At 37.9% G+C, this 17,124-nt stretch overlaps 1 protein-coding gene across 1 annotated transcript in view; it reads right to left on the minus strand.

Annotated features, from left to right (window-relative positions):
- LOC133633834 (collagen alpha-1(XI) chain-like) overlaps window positions 1–17,124 on the minus strand; it is a 153,307-nt gene that overhangs the window by 15,298 nt on the left and 120,885 nt on the right. Inside the window, exons 38-52 of the mRNA XM_062026568.1 lie at window positions 16,743–16,796; window positions 10,874–10,927; window positions 10,690–10,797; window positions 10,518–10,607; window positions 10,396–10,449; window positions 10,209–10,316; window positions 10,028–10,135; window positions 7,587–7,640; window positions 6,643–6,696; window positions 4,906–5,013; window positions 4,774–4,827; window positions 4,647–4,700; window positions 3,453–3,506; window positions 3,255–3,308; window positions 3,075–3,182 (exon numbers count right to left, since the gene is read on the minus strand). Coding sequence (XP_061882552.1) covers window positions 3,075–3,182; window positions 3,255–3,308; window positions 3,453–3,506; window positions 4,647–4,700; window positions 4,774–4,827; window positions 4,906–5,013; window positions 6,643–6,696; window positions 7,587–7,640; window positions 10,028–10,135; window positions 10,209–10,316; window positions 10,396–10,449; window positions 10,518–10,607; window positions 10,690–10,797; window positions 10,874–10,927; window positions 16,743–16,796 — 1,116 coding nt within the window. The remainder of the gene's footprint in view (window positions 1–3,074; window positions 3,183–3,254; window positions 3,309–3,452; window positions 3,507–4,646; window positions 4,701–4,773; window positions 4,828–4,905; window positions 5,014–6,642; window positions 6,697–7,586; window positions 7,641–10,027; window positions 10,136–10,208; window positions 10,317–10,395; window positions 10,450–10,517; window positions 10,608–10,689; window positions 10,798–10,873; window positions 10,928–16,742; window positions 16,797–17,124) is intronic.

Here is a 17,124-nt window from a genome sequence, read left to right on the forward strand (position 1 = left end):
TATGTGGTTATAGTGTATATATGTTTATATGTGGTTATAGTGTATATATATTTATATGTGGTTATAGTGTATATATATTTATATGTGGATATAGTGCATATATATTTATATGTGGTTATAGTGTATATATATATATATATATATATGTGGTTATAGTGTATATATATTTATATGTGGATATAGTGCATATATATTTATATGTGGATATAGTGCATATATATTTATATGTGGTTATAGTGTATATATATTTATATGTGGATATAATGTATATATATATTTATATGTGGTTATAGTGTATATATATTTATATGTGGTTATAGTGTATATATATTTATATGTGGTTATAGTGTGTATATATTTATATGTGGATATAGTGTATATATATTTATATGTGGATATAGTGTATATATATTTATATGTGGTTATAGTGTATATATATTTATATGTGGTTATAGTGTATATATATTCATATGTGGTTATATATTTATATGTGGTTATAGTTTATATATATTTATATGTGGTTATAGTGTATATATGTTTATATGTGGATATAGTGTATATATATTTATATGTGGTTATAGTGTATATATATTTATATGTGGTTATAGTATATATATATTTATATGTGGTTATAGTGTATATATGTTTATATGTGGTTATAGTGTATATATATTTATATGTGGTTATAGTGTATATATATATATATATATATATATATATATGTGTTTATAGTGTATATATATTTATATGTGGTTATAGTGTATATATATTTATATGTGGATATAGTGTATATATATTTATATGTGGTTATAGTGTATGTATATTTATATGTGGTTATAGTGTATATATATTTATATGTGGATATAGTGTATATATATTTATATGTGGTTATAGTGTATATATGTTTATATGTGGTTATAGTGTATATATGTTTATATGTGGTTATAGTGTATATATATTTATATGTGGTTATAGTATATACATATTTATATGTGGTTATAGTGTATATATGTTTATATGTGGTTATAGTGCATATATTTTTATATGTGGTCATAGTGTATATATATTTATATGTGGTTATAGTGTATATATATTTATATGTGGTTATAGTGTATATATATTTATATGTGGTTATAGTGTATGTATATGTATATGTGGATATAGTGTATATATATTTATATGTGGTTATAGTGTATGTATATTTATATGTGGTTATAGTGTATATATATTTATATGTGGATATAGTGTATATATATTTATATGTGGTTATAGTGTATATATATTTATATGTGGTTATAGTGTATATATGTGGTTATAGTGTATATATATTTATATGTGGTTATAGTATATACATATTTATATGTGGTTATAGTGTATATATGTTTATATGTGGATATAGTGTATATATATATATATGTGGTCATAGTGTATATATATTTATATGTGGTTATAGTGTATATATGTTTATATGTGGTTATAGTGTATATATATTTATATGTGGTTATAGTGTATATATATTTATATGTGGATATAGTGCATATATATTTATATGTGGTTATAGTGTATATATATATATATATATATGTGGTTATAGTGTATATATATTTATATGTGGATATAGTGCATATATATTTATATGTGGATATAGTGCATATATATTTATATGTGGTTATAGTGTATATATATTTATATGTGGATATAATGTATATATATATTTATATGTGGTTATAGTGTATATATATTTATATGTGGTTATAGTGTATATATATTTATATGTGGTTATAGTGTGTATATATTTATATGTGGATATAGTGTATATATATTTATATGTGGATATAGTGTATATATATTTATATGTGGTTATAGTGTATATATATTTATATGTGGTTATAGTGTATATATATTCATATGTGGTTATATATTTATATGTGGTTATAGTTTATATATATTTATATGTGGTTATAGTGTATATATGTTTATATGTGGATATAGTGTATATATATTTATATGTGGTTATAGTGTATATATATTTATATGTGGTTATAGTATATATATATTTATATGTGGTTATAGTGTATATATGTTTATATGTGGTTATAGTGCATATATATTTATATGTGGTTATAGTGTATATATATTTATATGTGGTTATAGTGTATATATATATATATATATATATATATGTGTTTATAGTGTATATATATTTATATGTGGTTATAGTGTATATATATTTATATGTGGATATAGTGTATATATATTTATATGTGGATATAGTGTATATATATTTATATGTGGTTATAGTGTATATATATTTATATGTGGTTATAGTGTATATATATTTATATGTGGTTATAGTGTATATATATGTATATGTGGTTATAGTGTGTATATATATGTATATGTGGTTATAGTGTATATATATTTTCTCATTCTGTTTTGCCCTCTCTTGGAGTCAACATGTGCATAGTCATGTACATAGTGTATATACCCCGTCCCCATTTTTTGTATATATTGTTTTTCAAATCACCTGACATGTATACTGTGTATATGTACATAATTTATCCATTTTTTAACGTAATTTTTTATATACATGTACATGTTACAGGTTATATATCTTTTATTATTGAATGTATCAAATGTGATGAATATTTAATGGACCACAATGGAAACAAGCCTTTTGGCTTTTTGTGCCATCCATTTGCCTTTTTAAAGCATTACATGGATTCAATTATTTAAGATGTCAATAAACTTCTCAATCAACCAATCAATCAATCAATCAAAAAAGGTAATAAAGGTGTTTGATGTTTTTCGCTGCTAAATTAAACAGAAGTTTAGCGGCGCATAAAAGATTATGTCGCTACTGGTTCGATGTTTACTAAAAAAACTAAACAAAAAAACCCAACTTAGAGCCTTGTCCAGCTGTTTACTGACGTTAAAGATTAATTTTCAACTAACTCTTACTATATCGGTTTCAAATATCGGTGATCGGCCTCCTTGACTACTAATATTCGGTATCAGCCCTGAAAAAACAAATCGGTCGATCTCTAATTCAGGTTTCTAGAGGAGGATCTTACAGAATTGCCCTTGGCTCCGTCCTCCCCTGCGGTGCCCCGGGCACCCGGAGTGCCAGCGGCTCCTGGGAGACCGGTGTCTCCCTTCTCCCCTTGGTCACCCATGTCTCCCTGAAGGAGCACAGAAGAAAAAGTTGCAGCAAAGTCGGTGGGTACTTTAGCTTGATTGGGCTGCAAACTCACCATCTTGCCTGAAAGACCGACTGGACCAGGATCGCCTGCCTCGCCGTCCTCCCCCTAAATGACAGAGACGAGTCAGTGTCCGGATCGAGGACTACATCAGAGGTCGGACGAGATGTCATTGTGTGCTTCCGACTTTTAGGGAAGGCCCTTTTCGTTTCCGCTTGGAGGAGTTTGGTGTGGGGGAATGCGCTGCGTTACCTTTTCTCCAACAACACCTGGCTGGCCAATCATGCCCGTTCGACCCGTCGGCCCCTGTGCGACACATAAAGACCTCAGCGACTGGAGTAAACACACTGCAAAAACTGAAATCTAAGTAAGATTAAATATCTCAAATAATGGTGATATTTGCTTATTTTCTGTCTGATAAGATCATTCTTCTCACTAAGCAGATTTTATGTTAGTGTTTTACTTGTTTTAAGGGTTTTGGTCCTAAATGATCTCAGTAAGATATTACAGCTTGTTGCTGAGATGTTATGACCTATATCGAGTAAAACATGCTTGAAACTAGAATATCAACTGTTGCAAAGCTGTGTCATCAACACTCACAAGTATAAAAGTACTTTTTTAAAGTAATAATTTCTTATTTCAAGCATGAAAAAAAAATCATGACTTTGACACAATTGTGTCTCATAATTAAAACAGATGATAGCCAAATGGACTTTGCTGTTTTATTTTCAATGAAACAATAGAAAATACGTACTCTTATAGTAGTACAGTTGGCACAGTACAGTAAACTGACAGTTAATATTTAAACATTTGACATTTCAAACAATTTTGAACAGAAATAGTTTATGCACATTCAGATTAATTCTTCATAATTACAATAAAAAAAATTTTGGCCGGTGGCCGGGCTGTATATTTGCACACTAATAGACTGAACGAGCATGCACTTGGCGCGATGATGTCATGTTGTCGATGGAAAAATGCATTTTTAGACCATATGATTTGCCTGAGCGGCTAGGAGACCCCGAGAGTAACAAGCGGTTGCCTTGTTGCCTTTCCATTAAGAACAATAAATTAGTTTTTAGTATAAGTTTGCTGGTTTCAAGAAATGTAATGCTGAGCGAATATCATTATATCAAGATAATGGCACTAGCATTTACTTCATTTAAGAATTGTTTTCAATATATTGAGCAAAAAGGTCTCTTTTTTTTCAATCAAGAAAGGTGCACTTGTTATTAGTGAGAATATACTTATTTTAAGGTATTTTTGGGTTTAATGAGGTTAGCTAATTTTACTTATTTTGGAAAGTCTTGACAAGCCAAATTTTCTTGTTCTATTGGCAGATAATTTTGCTTAGTGCAAATAAAATACCCCTAATTTTTGTTTTGTTTTTCCTTGTTTTTGAACACTGACTTTTTGCAGTGCACGGTAACGTAGCGCAGGACGTACCTGTCCCCCGATTGGCCCTTGAGCGCCATTGGGCCCTTGTTGTCCAGGTAGACCCTAAAACCAGACTGCTTCAGTTCATGTGCAAGATAAAGGTTGTTCAGTAGATAGAGAATGGACGCCGGCTCACCATCAGGCCAACATGCCCGCTCTCGCCCTTTTCCCCTGGGAGGCCGGGCATACCCTTGAAATAAAACACACATCAAGGATTCGCTGTTGTTCTTTTCAATGTTGCACACAGACATCTTTCTTCAAATCTCACCTGTAAACCTATCGGTCCTCTCGAACCCTTGAAACCACGGAGTCCCTCGTCTCCTTTCGGGCCGTACATGCCCTGCTGGCCCCGGGGTCCCACTACTCCATCCAGACCCTAAAAGATGCACACAAACATGGGATTTGGTTATACTTAATATCCGGATAGGTTATCTATGGACTCAGGCCACATGTTATTCTTTTTTCATCCTAAAAAAAACCACATGAAATGTACGTTCGGCTTCACAAAGTACACTCAGCTGTTTTTCTGTAGAGAAAATACCAAGCAACAAATGAACTGTGAAGCAAAGTGTGTTTGGAGGTAATATTATGTAATTAATAAATTATAAAATATATTACATAAATATATAATACAAATTACATAAATATAATACCGTATTTTTCGGAGTATAAGTCGCACCGGAGTATAAGTCGCACCGGCCGAAAATGCATAATAAAGAAGGAAAAAAACATATATAAGTCGCACTGGAGTAAAAGTCGCATTTTTTGGGGAAATTTATTTGATAAAACCCAACACCAAAGATAGACATTTGAAAGGCAATTTAAAATAAATAAAGAATAGTGAACAACAGGCTGAATAAGTGTACGTTATATGAGGCATAAATAACCAACTGAGAACGTGCCTGGTATGTTTACGTAACATATTATGGTAAGAGTCATTCAAATAACTATAACATATAGAACATGCTATACGTTTACCAAACAATCTGTCACTCCTAATCGCTAAATCCCATGAAATCTTATACGTCTAGTCTCTTACGTGAATGAGATAAATAATATTATTTGATATTTTACGGTAATGTGTTAATAATTTCACACATAAGTCGCTCCTGAGTATAAGTCGCACCCCCGGCCAAACTATGAAAAAAACTGCGACTTATAGTCCGAAAAATACGGTATATACATAATAATATAATTAATAAATAATACATAGTTTTTGATCAATTTCATTGCAACATTTAAATATGAGCTAATTGTGATAACTGCTGTCCAGTAGTTATATCTTGTTTAATCATCAATCAATCAAATATTGTAAGTATTGTACTTATTACGCGCCGGCTGCCAACGTGCAAATTGAAATCGCCATGTAAAATTGCTAATGCTAATCAGTAGCATGTCTACAGCAAAGTCAATTTATATTAGCACCAAGCCAGCACATTTTTTGGAAAAGCGGAGCCTAACTTTACTTGCGTCGGAGCGTTTTTGAGTCACTTTCTTTGTTGACATCGAAAATTGCAAGAGGTAGTTAGGCCGAGTCCGCTCTCAGTGCTGCTGGAGTGGTCGCCAGGTGCCGAAGCTTGAACAGCGTTAACAGCGTGAATCGGTGCCTGGATTCGGTCGTTGCCAAAAAAGTACATCAGTATTTGTAGGAGATGGGTTTTTTTTGCGACATCTGAGCAAAGATGTTCTTTTTTTAGGTTGAGTACAGACGTACTGCTTTAAAAAGGCAAAAATAGCCACTTTTAGGCTTTAAAAAACAATTAATGACCACTGATAGATGGTCTACTGTTATATTTGCAGCATGTCGTCATGTGCAAAAGATTTTGAGGATGGATGAAAATAATTTTTTTGTCATCATTTTTTTTTACCCAAAATGAACAGAAATCTAAAGACCGGTGGAAACATCCTACGTTCATGACACAATCTGTCTGCAAAACACGCTTCTTTTTTTAAGACACTGCATGATATGCTGCCTGGTAGTGAAATTAAGGAGAAGCTGACTTACAGGAAGTCCCGGCTGTCCGATGGGCCCCTGTGTGCCAATGGAGCCTGGGGGGCCCTGTGGAGGGGAAACACACACTTGATCAAAACTGTTCCGTCATTCTTGGTATCATAAACTCTTGTATCAGATATAACTCTCGTCCAGGGGTTGTCAAACTTTATTCACCTCAGAAAACACTTGGCTCTCCAAGTACCACCATTATGACGAACATTAAAATGCAGTAGTGTAGTAGGCCTAAGTATTCATTGAAAATAAGGCAGAGGTTTTATTTAACAAATATATTTAATATTTTGGGCCATTGTAACATCACACACAGCTTGAACAGTAACACTGTGTTTGAATTGTGGAAAATAAAACACTAATCACTTCATTAAGTGTTTCTTTGGCGTACCACTGGATGGAGTCTGTGTACCACTAGTGGTACCCGTACCACAGTTTGAGACTGCTCTAGTCGATAGTCCATACAAAAGATACACACTTTACATATCGGCCACATACATTGACATTTATCCTTATTTACTAGCCATCCGCCAACTTAATTAGCCACCTGTTCCGATACCTGTTTAATTAAGTAATAATAATAATAGATAACTGACGAAAAATGTGTTTACATATATTCACGTTTTGCTAAAATAAATAAATACAATCAATAATGAATATTTTTTTAACTAAAGTGTAATCAAAATTAAAGCGCAAATGAAACTTCAGCTTCACCGCTTTAGTCATAATTTTTGCGCTTAAGAAACTTCTCTATGATTTTAGCTCCAGACTTCTTCTGTTTGTTTGATATTGTCATTACTGCCACAAGTGGTGGAAAAGCGTAATACAACCGAGTACCGCTGCGGCCCATACGGACCACGGCTGAGAATTAAGAAGAACATTTTTTGGCGGCCCCTGCCCTACGGTTAAGAAACACTGCTTTAGTCCATTTCGAGATGCAGACTCACAGATTCTCCTTTGTCTCCTTTGCTGCCTTTCTGGCCTGGTCCTCCTTGCTCGCCCTGTGGACACACACACACACACACACACACACATACACACACACACACACACACACACACACACACACACACACACACACACACACACACACACACACACACACACACACACACACACACACACACACACACACACACACACACACACACACACACACACATATACGGGTTATCATTGGGATTGGGGACCAAGTTTTTGATCATCACTTGTGGGGACATAAAAAAATGGTGTAAAATGGCCACTGCCCAGTTAGCTCATACACGTCTTTAAATCTCTGGATTGATGAAGTAATGTGCTGATCATTCTTACTGGGGACCCTGGGGAAAAAGAGTTAATATGTTTCATGGGGCACCAAATTTAAATCATTTTGCATAATTCACACAAATTTGTACATGACTACTGAGGGCCATTTAAAAAAAAAGTAATAATTCAAATGAAATATGACATGATCTTCAGAATACAGCACTACAGCTGTCCTCTTATAGGAAGTTTCACCACTTAAATGTTCAAGCAAATCCTGCATCTTCTGTGACATTACTGAAAACTGCTATTTAGCAGTAATGAAGTTGTCTGCAACTCCAACTACCATATATAGAAGGATGGAACATTCTGAATGTGAATCATACTTTAAGGTAATAATGTTTTATAATCATGCTGTATGAAAATGTCATCCTAAGGAACACTAAACCAGATTTTGTTTTTGGAGAAATATATTAGTTCGAACTAAGGATGGATACCATACAGAATCACAGTAAATGTTTCCCTTTAGGGGACCTGTTTTTTTGTCCCCATACCGTCAGATGTCCCCTAAAGGTGACTGTGTAAACAGAGTGATGTCCCCATTAAAGGTCTACTGAAAGCCACTACTACCGACCACGCAGTCTGATAGTTAATATATCAATGATGAAATCTTAACATTGCAACACATGCCAATACGGTTGGGTTAACTTGTAAAGTGCAATTTTAAATTTCCCGCTAAACTTCCGGTTGAAAACGTCTATGTATGATGACGTATGCGCGTGACGTCAATCGTTGAAACGGAAGTATTCGGACTCCATTGAATCCAATACAAAAAGCTCTGTTTTCATCTCAAAATTCCACAGTATTCTGGACATCTGTGTTGGTGAATCTTTTGCAATTTGTTTAATGAACAATGAAGACTGCAAAGAAGAAAGCTGTAGGTGGGATCGGTGTATTAGCGGCTGGCTGCAGCAACACAACCAGGAGGACTTTGACTTGGATAGCAAACGCGCTATCCGACGCTAGCCGCCGCTAGCCGCCGACCGCACGGATGATCGGGTGAAGTCCTTCGTCGCACCGTCGATCGCTGGAACGCAGGTGAGCACGGGTGTTGATGAGCAGATGAGGGCTGGCTGTCGTAGGTGGATAGCTAATGTTTTTAGCATAGCTCTGTGAGGTCCCGTTGCTAAGTTAGCTTCAATGGCGTCGTTAGCAACAGCATTGTTAAGCTTCGCCAGGCTGGAAAGCATTAACCGTGTATTTACATGTCCACGGTTTAATAGTATTGTTGATTTTCTGTCTATCCTTCCAGTCAGGGGCTTATTTCTTTTGTTTCTATATGCAGTTAAGCCCGATGCTATCACGTTAGCTCCGTAGCTAAAGTGTTTCGCCGATGTATTGTCGTGGAGATAAAAGTCACTGTGAATGTCCATTTCGCGTTCTTGACTCTCATTTTCAAGAGGATATAGTATCCGAGGTGGTTTAAAATACAAATCCGTGATCCACAATAGAAAAAGGAGCGAGTGTGGAATCCAATGAGCCAGCTTGTACCTAAGTTACGGTCAGAGCGAAAAAAGATGCGTCCTGCACTGCACTCTAGTCCTTCACTCTCACGTTCCTCATCCACGAATCTTTCATCCTGGCTCAAATTAATGGGGTAATCGTCGCTTTCTCTGTCCGAATCGCTCTCGCTGCTGGTGTAAACAATGGGGAAATGTGAGGAGCCTTTCAACCTGTGACGTCACGCTACTTCCGGTACAGGCAAGGCTTTTTTTTATCAGCGACCAAAAGTTGCGAACTTTATCGTCGATGTTCTCTACTAAATCCTTTCAGCAAAAAAATGGCAATATCGCGAAATGATCAAGTATGACACATAGAATGGATCTGCTATCCCCGTTTATATAAAAAAAATTCATTTCAGTAGGCCTTTGCCAGAACACACACACACACACACACACACACACACACACACACACACACACACACACACACACACACACACACACACACACACACACACACACACACACACACACACACACACACACACACACACACACACGCACACACGCAGACACACATTCAGTGTACACATGCATCCGAAATCCTCCCATGTCTCTCTGCTTGCTACAAACAGACACATTACCTTATCTCCATCGTCTCCTGCTGGTCCTGGAGAACCTGCACCTCCAAGCATCCCTCCTGGTCCCTGTTCTCCATCCTGGCCCGAAGGTCCGATCGGACCCTTCTCCCCCTGTAAAACACACACACAGGTCACACAAATGGTTCCTTTGAGTATTGGTACCACTGTACTGTGTCTTCATTACAGGCTCGCCCTTCTCTCCCATAGGTCCGGGTCCTCCAATGGCTCCTGAGCGTCCCGGCTGTCCGATGGCACCAGCTGGCCCAGGAGGACCTCGCTCGCCGTTTGGCCCCTACCAACAGGGATTTTTACTAATCGTCTGTTGTGTGGAATTTCTAAAGTTTGCATTTAAAAGGAATTGTGCAACTTACAATGGCACCTGAGACTCCAGAAGGTCCTGAACCTCCTTTCAGACCAGGAGGCCCCTGTGAACCATCAAACCCAACAATAATGTAGAACGCAGCTGAAATAAAGTGTGTATGAGTGAGGTTACCATAATTCCAGGAGCTCCTCTGCTCCCCCTGAAGCCTTTCAGACCTGGGGGGCCGTTCTTCCCAGATGTTCCTGGTAAACCTGGATCACCCTGAGGACCAGTAACACGTTATAAGACGGCTGACTCAGCGGTGATGTGATAATGATCCGGGAGAGTAGATTTCAAAACCCACCTTTCCGCCTTCCTTGCCAGCTGATCCAGGCAAACCGTGCTCTCCGGGTACACCTGGTGCCCCTGGGTGGCCTCGGTCCCCTGTGGGGCCGGGCTCGCCTGATTTACCCTGAAAGACGCAAACCACGATTGACTCAAAAGAAAACACAGAAATGTTGCAGACATTACTGAGTTTTAGGGCTCACCTGTGGCCCCACCACTCCAGAGGGTCCTGGAGGTCCAGTCTTCCCTTGGAATCCCTTCAACCCAAAACAAGATGGCGAGTGTCTTACTGTGTTTTTTTTGCACTTGATTATATTTATTTAGTTAGGGAATGTCTTAAAATGGTCGACTATTTAATTTGGAAATTCAACCATCAACCTTGCAGCCGACTCATCGGACCCCCGGGTTGAGTACCCAAGGATTAGGGATGTGCGTATCGATCCTGTGGTATCGATATATCGATACTCACACGCTACTCATTTGGCATCACTTTTCTGAAAAAAGTATCGATATAAACCAAAAAACGGCGTGTGGGGGGTGCAAGCATCACTTTCAGATGTTTTTGATTACTTACTTAACTGTGTGCTGGGACACCCCTGTACCTGGCAGAGTATAGAGCTGGCCCAGTCACGTCACAGGAGACAGCGAATGAGCGTCGTCAACGTGCAACACACACACAGCCAGCCGACAGTGTTGTTACTTTTCCTGAACAGCAATCTGAGACTTCAGTAAAGTGTGACGTGTGACGACATAGCTCGAGTACACTAAAGGTGTGATGGTGTCAGACATTTTTGTAGATAATTTTTCCAAGTTCATTTTCTCAGGGAACTGTCTTTTGTATGCAGGTTTATAGGACAAGGAAATCCTAGTTTATTGTGATAAGGAAATTATTGACTTTGCTTTAGAGAAGTGTTATAAGTTTACTTCCACAAAGAGGTTTGAAACATAACATTGTTATGAATAATTGTTTTTTTAAGCTTTTTCTACCAAGACTTTTTTTTGACACATAAGAAAAGTGAAAATGTGTATATTTTTGTTTATATTTAATTTATTTTCATATTTATGTTATTTATTTTAATTTTACTTTTATTATATATTGACCATAATAAATGTGGTATAAATGGTCTGTATTTGTCTTGTGATTTGTCTTAAATAATAACAATAGTAATAATATTTTTGACTGACAAAAATTGCCAATAAGAAATTAATGGTATCTGTATCGGTATCGATGAAAATGCAAGAAAAAGTATCGGTATCGTATCGAATCCTAAAAGTGCGGTATCGCCCATCCCTACCAAGGATCCCCGACTACAGTGGATGTGATGGCAAAATATTCCGAGATGAGGGACGTCTTTCATTTACTTCCTCTTTATCAGGGGTGTCCAAAGTGCGGCCCGGGGGCCATTTGCAAAATAAAAATAAAGAAAATAAAGAGGTCCTGGATTTGAACATAACACAAAAACAAACAAAGAAAAAATGGAACCAGTCCAAATCCTCCCCCCGACAAAATTGTTTATCAGTGCTTCTCACTGATCAACAACATCTGTTATACACCTCTGCATAACACTGTGACCTTTTTAACAATAAAGAGAACCAAAAGAGAAATAAATATAGATCAACTCACATGGCTCTCAGTGGCGAGCAGTAACGTATTGGTGATGATTAATGGTTTAAATCTTTCAAAATGATTTTACTTAAAGGCCTACTGAAAACCACTACTACCGACCACGCAGTCTGATAGTTTATATATCAATGATGAAATCTTAACATTGCAACACATGCCAATACGGCCGGGTTAGATTAGTAAAGTGCAATTTGAAATTTCCCGCGAAATATTCTGCTGAAAACGTCTCGGTATGATGACGTTTGCGCGTGACGTCACGGATTGTAGCGGACATATTGGGACAGCATTGTGGCCAGCTGTTAAGTCGTCTGTTTTCATCGCAAAATTCCACAGTATTCTGGACATCTGTGTTGGTGAATCTTTTTGCAATTTGTTTAATGAACAATGAAGACAGCAAAGAAGAAAGCTGTAGGTGGGATCGGTGTATTAGCGGCTGGCTACAGCAACACAACCAGGAGGACTTTGAGTTGGATACGCGCTAACATGAGTACGCAGCTGCGGCTTCCAAACATTTGATCGCTTGCCCGTACGTGCGTGCTGCTATGTGCATGTCACGTACGTAACTTTGGGGAAATATATGTGCTGTATGAACTTTACGGAGGTGAACGGTACTTTGGGCTGTGGGATTGAGTGTGTTGTGCGGGTGTTTGATTTGTATTGGTGGGTTATATGGACGGGAGGGGGAGGTGTTTGTTATGCGCGATTAATTTGTGGCATATTAAATATAAGCCTGGTTGTGTTGTGGCTAATAGAGTATATATATATGTCTTGTGTTTATTTACTGTTTTAGTCAGTCCCACCCGCCTCTCACAGCATCTTCCCTATCTGAATCGCTTCCACTGCCCTCTAGTCCTTCACTCTCACTTTCCTCATCCACGAATCTTTCATCCTCGCTCAAATTAATGGGGTAATTGTCGCTTTCTCGGTCCGAATCGCTCTCGCTGCTGGTGGCCATGATTGTAAACAATGTGCAGATGTGATGAGCTCCACAACCGGTGATGTCAAGGCTTTTTTTATCAGCGACCAAAAGTTGCGAACTTTATCGTTGATGTTCTCTACTAAATCCTTTCAGCAAAAATATGGCAATATCGCAAAATGATCAAGTATGACACATAGAATGGACCTGCTATCCCCGTTTAAATAAGAACATTTCATTTCAGTAGGCCTTTAAGAGTGTAAAAATCCACTCTCAAGGCAGCTCAGCCTTGGAGGAGATGAAAACTGAAAGTTAACTTGGCGTGTGTGCTGAGCGGACACACATTTTTGCACCTGGTGCATCGTGACGACATTAAAACTACAGAGAATAATGTGTGTGTGTGTGTGTGTGTGTGTGTGTGTGCAGAGATAAGAAACAGGGTGAGATCATTGTGTTTGAACAAAAGGAAGGCCAAAATAGGAAACTTCCAAGGCGTTCCATTTTGCTGAAAGGTGGGAGAATATTCCTTTAACAATGTCATGATGCAGCGGTCTAAGTAAACCCCGGACCCCCCACCCAAAAAAAAGCGATGGAATAAACAAAAAACTCATCCGTTTTCACTCATTTCTAGGACCAGGCTGGCACCAAATAGGTTTAGTCTGTTTTTGCAAAGAAATGTTTGGAGTTATCTGTTTTTGCTGAGAAGCATGTTCAAAATATCATAATTCCAAATTTGTCATAAATGTGCATGCTACAAATTGGGATTTTGGTTGTTAGAAACAATTCAATTGGAAAATTGAGATATCCCTTCATATCTTTTATGGCGGGCAGCACCGTGGCAGTGCATGTGCCTCACAATACAAAGGTCCTGGGTTCGATGCCCAGGACTCCCGTGACTTTGTGGGTTCCCTCCCACCTCCAAAGACATCCACCTGGGGATAGGTTGATTGGCAACACTAAATTGGCCCTAGTGTGTGAATGTGAGTGTGAATGTTGTCTGTCTATTTCAATGGTTCTTAACCTGGGTTCAATCGAACCCTAGGGGTTCGGTAAGTCGGCCTCAGGGGTTCGGCGGAGGTCAAAACACACCCGACTCATCGTGTAAATACAAACTTCTCCCTATCGGCGTATTACGGATACGGCAACAGCTGACTGGTTTGCAGGTGTGTAATTTGTTGTGAGTTTATGCACTGTGTTGGTTTTGTTGTTTGAACAAGGTGATGTTCATGCACGGTTAATTTTACGCACCAGTGAAAAAACATGGTAACACTTTAGTATGGGGAACATATTCACCATTAATTAGTTGCTTATTAACATGCACATTAGTAACATATTGGCTCTTAACTAGTCATTATTAAGTACTTATTAATGCCTTATTCAGCATGGCCTTATTATAACCCTAACCCTCTAACCCAGGGGTGGGCAATTAATTTTTACCGGGGGCCGCATGAGCAACCCGAGCACTGCTGGAGGGCCACACCGACAATATTTCAATTAAATTTTGCTCAAATTATTTTTGATATACCGTAAGATAGATAATAATAATAATAATAATATTTTCATTTAACCTAACTTATCTTTATACAAAAGCAGATGGCTTTTGATGGTTTTATTTTTAACACTTTCTTACACAACACTTCCTGATGTATATTACAATACAAAAATTTCAATTTCTGTCACTTTATCCTGCATCCTCTTTGTTGTGAATGTAGCACGCCTGTAACGTGATTGGCGAAGAAGGAGATGAGGAGTGAGGATTGGTTTTCCTTTTGGAAAGAACGAGATAAGTTGAGCTGTGTTAGTATAGCATGCTCAATAAAAGTTTAAAAAGAGCATCAGACTTGGTGTGCACTTATTCTGGACGCTACCATTGATGTCAGAAGTGGGATGAAATGCCTCCCAGTTCGCCTTGCCATCAAACCTGGGAGTCTTCATTGAGGGCGGAATTCCCCTCGTGGCAAGCAGCGTGGCTGAACCTGTAAACGCTGTCTCTCTCTCTCTCTCTGTCTCTCTCTCTCTCTCTTTGCGGCGAGCTCCTCACGTGGCACGTACCTCCCGATGACGTAGCACACAAACAGTGCAGTATGCGCAAAGTTTTACTTCTGACACCAATTGTAGCGTCCAGAAGAAGTGCACACCAAGTCTGACGCTCTTTTTAAACTTTTATTGAGCAAGCTATACTAACACAGCTCAACATATCTCGTTCCTTCCACACGCACGTCTCCTCACTCCTCATTTACGCAACTCAAGAAGACAACATCTACTTCAGCAGGTCGTTACACTATATTCTTTAAACACAGCAACGTGTGTACCACAAATAAGCACACGGCTTTACCTTTACTTGGCAGTCCATGTCTTGTTGAAAACACGCCATTCGTCATCAACTTTTCTCTTTTTAGCGTCTCGGGGATAACCGGGCATCACTTGTCGCTGTGCGCCTTCCCTCACAGGACATACGCACGTGTAACACTTTTCAAAAAAAAGCAGCACAGTTGTATTGCACGCACGACAAAGATGTTTTTTTAAATTTATTTTGTAATTTGTGATTGCCGCTGCGCGCACGAGCATACGTCCACACGGAAGTAATACAAATAACGCTTTTCAAAACAAAAGCAGCACCGTTGTATTGCACACTCGAAATAGATACTTTTTAAAATTTATTTTGTAATTTATAATTGGCCTCACGCGGGCCGGACAGGGACGTACAAAGGGCCGGATGCGGCCCGCGGGCCGCAGAATGCCCAGGTCTGCTCTAACCTTAACCAAATAACTCTAAATTAAGTCTTTATTACTTAGAATATGTTCCCCTAGGGTCCAAATAACTCTAAATTAAGTCTTTGTTACTTAGAATATGTTCCCCATACTAAAGTGTTACCAAAAAGATCTAACTTTGTCTTGAATTTGAAAAAAAAAACCATTTTATTTTTCACTAAAGAAATGCGCGGTGAAGGCACATATGAAACTGGTGGGGTTCAGTACCGCCAACAAGGTTAAGAACCACTGGTCTATCTGTGTTGGCCCTGCCATTAGTGGTGACTTGTCCAGGGTGTACACCGCCTTCCGCCCGAATGCAGCTGAGATAGGCTCCAGCACCCCGATAGGGACAAGCGGTAGAAAATGGATAGATGGATGGATCTTTTATGGCAAAATGTATCAGAGTGGCCTCTGCATCCTTCAATTTTTCTGTATACAGCCCTCAAGTTTGGACACCCCTGCTTTGTATAACTGTAATTAAGTTTGGTCGTCTTCTCTGTGCTCTCCTAGAACTGTGATGGGGTCCCAAAGAGCTCATTAAACCATCCAATCTCTACTGTATGTTGATGTTTAGCCTTTTTTGAGGTGGAAAAATTCCCCAATAAGATCTGTTTATTTCTGTTATAGTTGCGCTCTTGCTAGATTAGAAAAAAAACATTCCCAAAAATCCAACAAATCAGATTCAGCTATGAAGTTTTGAAGACAAAGACAGTATTGGTGTAATTTATAGTTTTAAGTACAGCTAAATGGCTTTAGTCAGTTATTTATCCTCACTTACCGCCTCTCCTCTCTGACCCGGGTGTCCTGGAAGACCATCTTTCCCCCCTGGACCCTGCATGAGCATGTCAAGTTGAAAAACTGTGTTAACCATCTCTTCATATGATAAGGAGCAGGTACCAAACTCGAGGCCCGGGGGGCAGATCTGGCCCGCCACATCATTTTATACGGCCCATCAAAGTCTGGAAATAACACGCATCAATAAAGTACCTTCTCTTTTCTTGCTAATTATATTCGTTCTGTGCAATTTGACAGAAAAAAATTACATGTTCTGTGTGCAATTCATCATCTTTTAAACTTTACTGTCTAATATTGTAACACATATTCTATTATCAAACATTCAAACATTTGTTGTTACATTAAAAATGAATATTTAAATATCT

Source organism: Entelurus aequoreus, linkage group LG18 (assembly GCF_033978785.1).
Source record: "Entelurus aequoreus isolate RoL-2023_Sb linkage group LG18, RoL_Eaeq_v1.1, whole genome shotgun sequence".
NCBI classification, from domain to species: Eukaryota; Metazoa; Chordata; class Actinopteri; order Syngnathiformes; family Syngnathidae; genus Entelurus; species Entelurus aequoreus.